This window comes from Papio anubis, chromosome X (assembly GCF_008728515.1).
Source record: "Papio anubis isolate 15944 chromosome X, Panubis1.0, whole genome shotgun sequence".
Lineage (NCBI taxonomy): Eukaryota > Metazoa > Chordata > Mammalia > Primates > Cercopithecidae > Papio > Papio anubis.
The window spans coordinates 108903911-108916727 of NC_044996.1; the positions used below are offsets into that span (position 1 = coordinate 108903911).

The 12817-nt window shown below is 33.6% G+C and overlaps 1 protein-coding gene across 3 annotated transcripts in view; it reads right to left on the minus strand.

Annotated features, from left to right (window-relative positions):
* CFAP47 (cilia and flagella associated protein 47) overlaps positions 1-12817 on the minus strand; it is a 446504-nt gene that overhangs the window by 21136 nt on the left and 412551 nt on the right. For all 3 annotated transcript variants that reach the window (XM_031660417.1, XM_031660416.1, XM_031660418.1), the window contains exons 61-62: positions 10393-10564; positions 4839-5000 (exon numbers count right to left, since the gene is read on the minus strand). In XM_031660417.1, the coding sequence (XP_031516277.1) occupies positions 4839-5000; positions 10393-10564 (334 nt within the window). The remainder of the gene's footprint in view (positions 1-4838; positions 5001-10392; positions 10565-12817) is intronic.

The window sequence follows — 12817 nt, forward strand, 5'->3', positions numbered from 1 at the left end:
TTACTAGGCATATAACTTAGAGTAATTAAATGCATCATTTTACAAAGTTTCTGAAAAAGAAATCTTCAGTACCAGATGATTTCAGTGGATAATTCTATGAAACACTTAAAAGATAATTATAACCAATTCTAAACATTATCTATCAGAAATAGAAGAAGAGGGAACATTTCTAACTCATGTTTTTGAGAACAGCATTACTCAAATGGGAAAACCAGATACAGAGAATGCAATAATAATAATTAAAATAATTTTTAAATTTAATCAGTGTAACCAACCACTTGAACAAGCTATAGAAGAAAAATGGCATTATATTATCAATTGGCGCAGAAGAAGCATTTGACATAATTAAACACACATTCTTGGTAGGACTTTCAAAAAATTAGAAATAGGGGAATTAGGAATTGTGTTTCCCCAAATATATGTTGAAGTCCTAACTTCAGTGCCTATGAATACGACTTTATTTTAATATAGAGTCATATCACAGATGTAATCAAGCCAGGATGGGATCATTATGAATTCTTAATGTAATATAACCAGTTTTATAAGAACAGGAAAAGAGATACAGACAGGGACACACAGGGGGAATGTCATGAGATGATGGAGGCAGGGATTGGAGTGATAAATGTACAAGCCAAAGAACCCTAAGGATTGCTGGCAACACCAGAAGCTAAGAGAAATGCATAGATCAGATTCTTCCCTAGAGCCTAGAGAGAAAGCATGACTCTGCTGACACCTTATTTTTTTATTTTTATTTTTTTGAGACGGAGTCTCGCCTGTCGCCCAGGCTGGAGTGCGGTGGCCGGATCTCAGCTCACTGCAAGCTCCGCCTCTCGGGTTTATGCCATTCTCCTGCTTCAGCCTCCCGAGTAGCTGGGACTACAGGCGCCCGCCACCTCGCCCGGCTAGCTTTTTTTTGTATTTTTTTTTAGTAGAGACGGGGTTTCACCGTGTTAGCCAGGATGGTCTCGAACTCCTGACCTCGTGATCCGCCCGTCTCCGCCTCCCAAAGTGCTGGGATTACAGGCTTGAGCCACCGTGCCCGGCGACACCTTATTTTTTAATTTCTAGTCTCCAAAACTGTGAGAGGATACATTTTTGTTATTTTAAGCCACCTGGTTTGTGGTAGTTTGTTACAGCAGCCCTAGGAAACTAATACGGAGAGGAACAACTTCCTCCGCCTGATCAAAATTACCTTAAAAAATCGTACAGCTAACATCACATGTAATGGTGAAAGGCTGAATGCTTTCTACCTAAGTTTGGAAAAAAGGCAATGATGCCTACTCTTATCAGTCCTATTCAATATAGTACTAGAAGTCCTAGCCAGTGCAATGAGGCATAAAAGGAAAAGAAAGTTACAAAAAAAAAGTTGAAACGAAGAAATATAACTATCCCTTTGTGTGGAAGACATGATTGCCTATGTAGAAAATGCCAAAGAATCCAAAAGCAATGCTTATAGAATAAATAACTGTTCAGAAAATTCAGAAGATACAAAATATGCACACAGATATCAATAGCACTTCTATATGCTAGCAACAAACGGGGAGACTGAAACTGAAAATACAATAGCATTTATAATCACTCTAAAAATGAAATGTCTAGGTGAAAATGTATCAAAACTTGTACAGCATCTATAATCTGAAAATTATAAAACACCAATGAAAGAAATCAAAGAAAATCTAAGAAAACTGAGAGATCTACCATATGTGGTATGGTATGGTATAGTAAAATATATAGTAGTGTATATAACATAGTGAAAATGTCATATGTTGGCAGGTAGATCTATAAGTTTAATAAATTTCTTTCACAATAAAATAAGAATTTTATAGATGTAGATAAGCTTATTCTATAATTTATATACAGAGGTGATGGAAGTAGAATAGCTAAAATAATTTTAAAAGGAAATCAGAAAGTGAGAAGAATCACTGTACCTGAGTGTGGTGTTATTAGCAAAGGATAAAGGGAACAGAATAGAAAGCCCAAAACTGGACTGACACAAATATATCCAACTTGATGTTTGACAATGTTTCAAAATCAATCAATGGAGGAAAGATAGTCTTTTAAACAAATCTTGTTGGACATCATCAGGGAAAATGATGAACTCCCGACCTAAATCCCACACCATACGCAACAGTTAATTTAAAGTATATAATAGCTTTAAGATTGAAATGTAAAACTCTAAAATTTTTAAAAGAGAACATGGAAGAAAATCTTTGGGATTTAGTGCTAGGTGACAAGTTCTTAGGCATGACAATAGAAGCATTTACAGAAAAGAAAAGACAACTTGCACTTCATCAAGATGTAAAACTCTTGCACCATAAAAATCCTGTTTAGAGGGTGAGATATAGAGAATATACAAAGAACTTTTAAAAATTTAGCAGTAAAATTTAATTGTCCCATTATAAGATGATCGAAATAAATGAGTAGGTATTTCACCAAAGAGGAGACATGTATGGTGAGTAAGCACATAAAAAAGTGTTCAACATAAACTGCCATTAGGGAAATGCAGATCAAAACATAATGTGCTATTACTATACACCTGTTAAAATAGCTAAAATGAAATAATAATAATAATAATAATAAATGCTGGTGAAGATGCACAGAAATTGGATCACTTATGCATTTCTGGTGGGAATGTATGGGTAAACTCACTCTGGAGGATAGTTTTGCATTTTCTTACAATACGAAACATTTTATGCTATGCTCTTCTTAGCAGATAAAATGTATGAGCTATTGATTGAAGGAGGATATGATTTAGAATAAAAAGGGGTTTGTTGCTGCCCTGTTCTGAATCCCGTTTCAAGAGAGCACAAAATACACTGGACAGCATTCTTTCACACTAAATAAGCTAAGAGCAGCTCATTTTCTCATATGGGACCTTAAGAGTTGAGCAATTGCACTAAGAATAGGTTCAGAGGACTTACAGATGCAAAGCTAGCCAGACTCAAGTTTCCTAGAACTAAGAAGGGTTTTATTTCTATAAAACACTCATCTAGGATATATACAAGCAGAGGTTTTTCTCTTGGTTTTAAAACATAGGAGACTTAATATCAAAAACATTTACTCTCCCAATACTAGGTTTTGGATAACTGATCAGGTTGATCAATGATATGAAAAAATATGTAATAACAATACCATTTATTGAATATTTAAAAGTTCTTGGCATTGTGTTGAGTAATTTATAGACATTGCATTATTTGTTCTCATGGTAACATTACGGGTTGTATTTTATCTCCACTTTACAAATGAGGAAATGGAAGCTCGGAGGAGCAAAAATATATAGCTGAAAGTCCCACAGGTATTTAGTGGTTGAACAAAAAATTATTTCTCACTCTGTTTGACTATGACACTAATTCTTTCACAAAAATGTCATATTTTCAAACTGTAAGAGAAATTCCAGGTCATATAGTCCAATATTCACCTGATATTAGTTTCTTCTACATTACAGGTACTTCTCTGACTTAACATTCAACACTCTCCAGCAAAGTGGAACATTCTGATCCCCAAAACTATCGCTAAATTTAACTGACTTTACCTCCTTAAAGTCTCTCCAACCTGTCTACTATCCCTCTCCACTCGCCCTGCAAAACGCTCAAGTAACCTTCAGACAACAGCATTAACCAACTAACTAATCTACCTCCATTCACTCTTACCCTTTTTGCACTTGTTTTCTACACATTTCAGCTAAATTCTCTTTTTCAAATATATCACTCTGCTGATTTAATGACTTTTTAGTCTTCTTTGGATAAACAGCAAACATCTTGCCATAGCCTATAAGAACAGTAACTGTTAGGTGCTGGTTTGCTCAGATCTGTCCCAGTCTACCTTGTTGCCAAGCCTAATTATTAATTAGCCTCTTTCATTCGCAAAAGGTTCAAGTTTGGACAGTGAATTTTGTGGTTATCCTATCTATAAAGCCTTGGAACACCTGGCACAAGTGATTATACATTTAACCGTTCACCACTCCTTTTGACCATAAAGCTGGACAATGGTTACAAACAACCATTTCAGCCCTCGAGAAATGGACCAAATATATACAAAGCTAATAGGTGCTTATTCATGAAAACCACTGAACTTCAGATAAGGATAGTGTTAAAAAGTCACATGCAAAAGATAACATATTATGTAATTTCATTTATTTGAAATATCAGAAAGGGCAAAACTATAGAGACAAAGCAAATCAGTGGTTGACTGAGACTGGTAATGAGTATGGGAGCTGACTGCAAAAGGGTTTGAGGGAAATGTGGAGGGAAATGGAAAAGTTCTATATCTGGAATGTGGTTATGACTGCAAATCCTATAATTAAAAATTATTAAAATGTACATTTACAATGAATGAATTTTATGTATGTTGTACATCAAAAAGCTGTAAAACTATATTTTAACATGTGAGATTTTAGGTAAAAGTATTGTCATACTGCCTATGTTAGCACAAATATAACAAAGACCGTTATGATAGAAAGAAAATAAAACATAACATGGAATCAACATGGGTTTACCCAATTATTTCTGCCTAGTTAAACCATTTGATATGCTAACACAATTGACATTTGCAGAAAAACACTGAAACATCCTTTGAAAACAAATGGAAATATTAATAGTATCCTATATTTCAATTTTTAATTATTTACTTTTGTTTTTCTTTCTGGTCTTCACTTTGTATACCCTATTTTCCAATTGATCAATAAAAATTTATGTAGTATATGAAGTTTTGCGTCAGAGACCCAATGTTGCACTGGCTTAACCAGCAAAAGATGAACTATAGAATTTTCCATCTTAAATTTCATTCCAAAGTTCAGCATATTCACTAAAACAGCTACAAACTTTTGTTTAATATATTACCTTGTCTGACTTTTCAGCCTTAATTCAAAAACAGATTCCTTAAATAAACCAACTCCTTCAATGTCAATGACAGCATCCGTATCAGGCTCAGTAGCAATCAGCATTATGGGAAACTTCCAGATCCCTTCTGTTATGCACTGTATTTTCAGTGTTATGTGAGACCTTGAATATAAAAGGAGATTTTAAACGATACTACATGAAAACAAGAGCATAAATATAGCAAACTAAACTAAGGTAAAAATGTAAGTAAACTCTGTGGTTTCAGTGAAAACACTAGGACATTTAATTCTTAAAAATAATGTAAATGACTTTTAATTACATTTCATAAATAATTTTCAGGTCATAGATTATATTATCATTCTCCCTTTGAAGTAATTATTTTTAGGGCATCTTATCTACCTCCTAGTTATTTTCTAAGAACCAATAACATATGCAGAATGAACTCCGTAAATTTTCTGTAACCAGCATAGAATATTATAGTGCATAAGAAGGTAAGGGTGGATTTGGCAAAATGGACCCATGTTTTATACTAATAGATATTCCATTCAGGGACTTTTTTCAAAAATGAAACATTATGAGAAAGTATTTTCAACTCTTGTTTCACAAAGAAAAAATACATTTTCTGTGAAAACATGCAAAGCCCATATAATGGACTTAAGTGGCAGTTTAAAAAAATTAAACTGCAATTGGTAAAGACCACATACACTTTGCAGAATAAGATAAAATTGAGTGGCAGCTGAATTAAGGGAGAAAGTTAGTAGAGATAGACTTTAGACTTTCAAAGCATTTGACTATGACAAAGAGTGGAGAGAGAGGGCAGTAGCCAGAGTTGATAAATGGTTATCTGTTTGCTTGTTTAGGGTAGAAATGACTCAAACATGTAACAGTGTGGTTTCAATATCATAAGTCAGGATTAGAAAAGGAATCTCACACTTCTTACTCAAAAGTGACAGAAAGAAGAGTTCTGGGAACTCTTATTCTTCTTAGGTAGGACTATATAATTACTCAACCATTTTGTGAGCAACTGGATAGTATCTTACCAAATTTGTGTGAAGCAGTGTGGCAATTTCTCAAAGAGCTAAAAACAGAGCTACCATTGGACCCAGCAATACCATTACTGGTATAAACCAAAGGGAATATAAATCATTCTATCATAAAGACACGTGTACTCGTGTGTTCATTGCAGCACTATTCACAGTAGCAAAGACATGGAATCAACTTAAATGCCTATCAAAGGAAGACTGGATAAAGAAAATGTGGTGCATATACACCGTGAAATACTATGCATCCTTTTAAAAAAAGAAATCATGTCTTTTTCAGACACATGGATGTAGCTGGAGGCCATTATCCGTAGCAAACTAACATAGGAACAGAAAACCAGAAAACCAAATACCACATGTTCTTGCTTGTAAGTGGGAGCTAAATGATGAGAACACATGGACACAAAGAAGGGAACAATAGACACTGGGGCCTACCTGAAGGTGGAGGTTGGAAGGAGAAAGAGGAGCAAAAAAAAAATAACTATTGGGTACTAGTCTTCATACATAGGTGAAGAAATAATCTGTACAACAAACCCCCATGACATGAGTTTCCCTATATAACAAACCTGCACCTGTACCCCTGAACCTAAAATAAAAGGTTTTAAAAAAGAAAAGAAAGCTTCACTCAATAAATTAGGAGTTCCACTATTGGTACTTTCCTCTGGAGAAATGCCTCTAAGATTTCAAGAAGTGATGTATGTAAGGATATTCATTACTGCATTGTTTATACTGTCAAAAAAATGGGAGTAAAAATTTAAAATGTTCTTTCAATAGGGTGGTGCTAAAATGAAGTGTGTTGCATAGAAAAAATGGAATACGATGCAGTATAATTTAGTCAATGATGATTAATATGTAATCTTAAACTTAACACATCCAAATATACATTTTAAACCTATACCTCTTTCACATTCTCCTGTCTTTGTAAATGAAATTATATTCCTCTCTTCCCACTATTTCAAGACCATTATTTCAAGAACTGGTGTCTCCACTTCTACTGTTACCATCTTACAAGAAGATTTCTACAATTTAGAGCTATTGTTTTTTTTTTTTTTTTTCTCATTGAACTCTGTATCTTCTGGTAAACCATTCCAAATTAATTTGGAACAAGGAATGGCAGAAGTAAATGAATATGTATATATATGCACAAAATATAATTGTTAAGTTACATCGGGTATCACTTAACACTTACAAATTTTGATGAATCATGTACACAAGTTGTCCTAAACTAGTTCCCCAAATATTTATTCTTCAATAATTTTCTATTGTTTCTAATATAAAAGACCAATGCATATTGTCATGATCCTGATGTGAAAAAATCCCAGTAAAATTCCCCAAACTTATTTCCTCCTTTGCTCACTCCATTAGAGAAAGATTGGCCTTCTTACTATTCATTGTTTATGCCAAATACTTCCTGTCTTACGACTTCTGCATTTATTATTTTCTCTGGCTCAAGTGCTCTTTCCAACTTTTTTTTGTCTGTAAGGTCTTGGCTTAGACATTATTTCATGGAAGCCTAACTATCCACTTTATCTGATGTGCATCCTGTAAAGTTCTCTTTCTCCCCTTATTTATTTATTTATTTATTTATTTAGATAATCTGAATTTTGCTTTCTTGCTTATTCATTTATTTCTGTTATCTGTCACTCTCACTAGATGATACACTCCTAAAGTGCAGGGATTTTTTCTCTTTTGTAGATGTTAAATGATTTTTGATAAATTAATGTACAGATTCAAATGAACAATGCTGAATAATCCTATTCTGCAAATGACTTCTTTGAGTTAATGAGAAGTTGCTGAGTCAAAACGTGGGACCCTTCAGGAGAAGACCACACAATGTCATGGATGACACAGTGAACCATTTTATGATCAATACTGTAGATTCATAACAATGCATATGTGTGATATTTCTTATTTTAAGTTGCCACCCACAAACTCTCAAATAGAACTTTGTTTCTCATTCTGTTCAGCTCTTGAGCAGGTAAAAAGTTCTAGGAAAATGTCAAGCTAAGGTAATTAGTATTTCTGAAGATACCATAAGACAAATGATATCTATTATTTCATTATTTAAAAAAGTGTTTCGACCTGTTAAATTAGGATCTTCAGACTGATTCATTACAGTCTTAACCATTATTCCCATACGTTTTTGTATTGGATCCTTGATTTTTATTATAAAAAGGCCCATAGAAATAATTTTCCTGCATTTCTTTTGTAAAACCATCATTTAGCATATTGATTATTATTTTTATTATGCACAACACTGTATTCTGCAAAAAGATGAATGTCAAAATTACATAGTATTCACTGTTGTGAAACATGGTATATTTTCTTTTTATCAAAACACAGAAATGTTCTTTCTAACTTTGCCCACAAAAAAGAGCAGAATTGAATTTAGTACTCATTTATTAATCTAGGTAAAGCATGGTATAATTATTTTCCTGTTATTTTCATAGCTCAATGCTATTAGTATAATTTTGATTTTTCTTATTTGTTTCTCTTGCATTGACATTTTGGTCAATGATGAACTGTACATACAATGGTTGTTCCATATGATTATAATACTGTATGTTTACTGTACCTTTTCTGTGTTTAGGTACACAAATATTTACCAATGTGTTACAGTTGCCTTCATTATTCAGTATAGTAACATCCTGTGCAGGTTTGTAGCCCAGAAGCAATAGGCTATACCATATAGCCTAGGCGTGCAGTAGGCTATACCATCTAGGTTTGTGTAAATGCACTCTACAATGATGGAATCACCTAAGGATACATTTCTCAGAACATATCTTTGCTGTTAAGTGATGCATGACTGTACGTACAAAAGAAGAAATCAAAGTAAATGAATATATGCATATCTGCACAAAATAGAATTGCTATATCGGAACATCACATAACACTCACAGAAATTTATCAATCATCAAAAAATTTTGCCCTAAATTAGTTTCTCAAATATTCACCAAGATGTTCTAAATCCACAATATTTTCATGAGTATAAATTCACATTGGCTCTGCCCATTTTCACAAATAATAACATTGTTCTCTTTCTAGTGTTGCTGTAATTTCCATGTCGTTATATTAATACATATGAAGCAAAATGTGCAAAAACATAGAAAACTGTGAAAAATGAAAGAAAATACAAACATAGAAAATGTCAATATATACGGTATACTTTCTTCTTGTAGCTTGATTTTATTGCTGCTTCCTGAAGATGACCCTGGTATCTTTTAGTTATCAAACTACATATTCATAGCCACTTTAGATGTATGACTACATCAAATACAAGGTTGAACTTTAGAAATTGACTCAGCAATCCCATTACTGGGTATATACTCAAAGAAAGATAGATCATTATATCAAAAAGCTACATGGACTCGTATGTTCATTGTCACATTATTCACAATAGCAAAGACATGGAATCAACCTAGGTGGCCATTAATGGTGGATTGAATAAATAAAATATGGCATGTATACACTATGGAATAATATGCAGCCATAAAAAAGAATGAAACCATGTCCTTTGCATGCATCCATGTCCTCCTTCCATGGATGGGGCTGGAAGCCATAACCCTAAGGGACTTAAGGCAGGAATGGGAAACCAAATACTGTATGTTCTCACTTATAAGAAAGAGCTAAACATTGAGCACCTGTGGACATAAACGTGGGAACAACAGACGCTGCAAACTACTAGTTGGAAAGGGGATAGGTTAAAAAGCTACCTATTAGGTACTATGCCCACTGCCTGAGTGCAATATACCCATGTAGAAAACCTATACATGTACTTCCTGTATCTAAAACAAAAGTTGAGAGAAGAAAAAAGAAATCATTAAAAACAAACAATATTTTCAATTGTGTTTTCATTGCCCAGCTGTACTTTGTGTATATCATGGTACTCATCAGTATCTCTGCATTTAGACACAAATAAAGACCTATTTCATAGTGAAATATCATATAGTGTTTGCAGATGCTGTGTAACAGGTGTCCAAAAAGCAAATATAATGACACTGGATGAAGTTTCCCAGAGGACAGACATCTAAAGGCCACCCTTCGCACAGATTCACTTATATCTTACTAAGGAATATGTAATGTTATGTACTGAGTAGTAAAATGTAATGAAAGCAGTTGCAATGTAAAATACAGCTTAGGCATTTGCATCATTCGAACTGGTTCTGATAAACAACATCAAGAAATACTATGTTGCTATTGCACAACGCCAAGTCAGCTTTTTTTAAAAAAAGATTTTACAAAACAGACTATTCTCTTTCATTAATGTGATACACTAATGACCTTAGGGAAGTCATAATTCTTGAGGGATATCTTAGATTTTCAACCATTTAGACTACATTCTTCTCATGAGAATATTTTTTGTAGCTCGATGTAATCTAACCCAAAATATTTCTCTCAATAATATCAAATAAGTAATGCAATTCAAATATTGAGAAATAAAAAGAGAAATCAACATTAATACATTTAAAAGGGTAATAACGTTGCTTAAATAAAAAAGAGGAAAGTAGATTTACCTTAATGGTTTCTTTGGTGTGAATACCAGATTGAAGATAAATGTTAACCTTTCAGCTGTAACATCATAAGATTTATCAATCAAATATACAGCTACACAGGATTCCAACTTAGACTTCATAGCTTCAGATTCAAATTGAATTTCATACTCAAATTCATGTATTTTAGAAATTTCTAGGAAAGTCAAGATTAAAATATATTTCAATTTAATTAAATATGCATAGATTTAATATCAATTACCTGTCAAGACTAACAATGCACAGGTATTTAGAGAAAGGGAGGGGGTATATATTATTTACCTTAGTGTCTATAAAGTCTAGTGCATTATCAGGCATATAATGATACTCAGGATATTTTTGTTAATAAGTTAATAAATAAATGAATGCATATAAAAATAAACATAGAAGATAATTCTCACCACTCTTAAATCTTTATAATTCCGGTCTATAAAACAAGAAAGGCCACATGGAAATTAATAATCATTAACTATCTAATGAAAATGATGACATTTGCTCTATCTAATAAATGTATTAAAAACCTATAGACTTAAAACTTATGAAAAAGTGGTTTAAAATTTGCTTTGAATTAAGTTTAAACAATATTGAAACAGCATTTCAAACTGTTAGATCAGGATTTTCAATTTCTGGTATATTTTGATTAAGAAAACTGTTTCTCAAGTTTCAGTGTTGGAGTATACACACAATATGATGAACAAATATTTTCTTAATGAGTAGGTTACCAAAGAAAAGTAATAGTAGTTTTTTGAACACTGCACATGAAAAATATCTTAAATCCAGAACTAGCATGTAGATGAGAGGTACAAACATGTATTAAACTTACTCTCCAGTTATATGTGAGGAGCCCAACTCACAAATCAAAAAGTTTGTTGCATATGGAACTTGGAAGAGAGGTCAGAGAATCATGAATTGACCAGATCTACAGTTGTGCTAATCCAGAATCCAACCCTCTCGGCCCACTGATGAGACATCCCTTTAGCCCAGGAGTTCTTAAACAGGGGAAGGGAATAGTAAAGGGAGAAGCCAACTCTGTCATATATCCTTGCACTAGGCCTGCCCTCATGGACCCTAGTTCCAGGCCTGTCCTTGTAGACACAGGCACCAGATGTGTCCCCAGTCATGGCCCCAGATCTGCCTACAGACCCAGGCACCAGGCCTACACCAAGACACATTATAATTAAATTGTTGAAAGTCAAAGACAGGTTACTCTGGGCCACTCTGCTTATGGGATGCCCCTTCTCTGTCTATGGAGCAGTCAAAAAGGGTCGAAGACAAAAATAGAACTTTGAAAACAGCAGGAGAAAACTGACTCATCACATACAAGGAAACTATTATTACACTATCAGTGGATTTCTCAACAGAAACATCGCAGGACAGGAAACAGTGAAATGACACATTCAAAGTGCTAAAAGAAAAAAAAGGCCAACCAAGAATACTACACTTGACAAATCTGTCCTTTAAAACAAAGAGATATTGGGAGGCCAAGGAGGGCAGATCACAAGGTCAGGAGATCGAGACCATCCTGGCTCACATAGTGAAACCCTGTCTCTACTGAAAATACAAAAAAAAAAAAAAAAAAAAAAAAAGAGCTGGGCGTGGTCACAGGCACCTGTAGTTCCAGCTACTCCAGAGGTTGAGGTAGGAGAATGGCTTGAACCCGGGAGGCGGAGTTTGCAGTGAGCCGAGATTGTGCCACTGAACTCCAGCCTGGGAGACAGAGCGAGACTCCGTCTCAAAAAATAAAAATTAAAATAAAAATTAAAAGAGATAAAAACCCTCAGATGAACAAAAGCTGAAGGAGTTTGTCATTTTACTAGACCTGACTTATAAAATGTACTAATAGGGAGTTTTTCAAGCTGAAATGAAAGGGTGTTCAAAAGCAACATAAAAATATATAAAAGTATAAATCTTACTGGCAAAGGTAAATATATATACAAATGCAGAATAATGTAATACTGTAATAGTGGTGCACAAATAACTTTTAACCCTACTATAAATGTTAAAAGGAAAGTATTTAGAATAACTATAGCCACAAAAAATTAGTTAATGAATATACAATAAAAAATGGCTTTTCATATCCATAATATAAAGTGTGTTTAAGGGGAGTAAAAGCGTTTTTGTATGTGATTGAACTTCTTATCAGCTGAAAATAGACTTTTCTATATTATGATATAAAATAGTTATAATGCTTGCCTTCTCAAAGCACCTCTATTGTCAGTTGTCTCCCCTTCTGTACATATTTTCATGAACTGCTGATGAAGACCTATACATTTTTACCTCAGGGAAACTTTCTAGCTATGGCTAAATTCATGAAAAAGGGGCAAATAATTTTGTTTCCACAGCCAACACCTAAACATACATTAAAAACATAATGTTTTTCTTATCATTATTTCTATTTTCATTTCTTTAT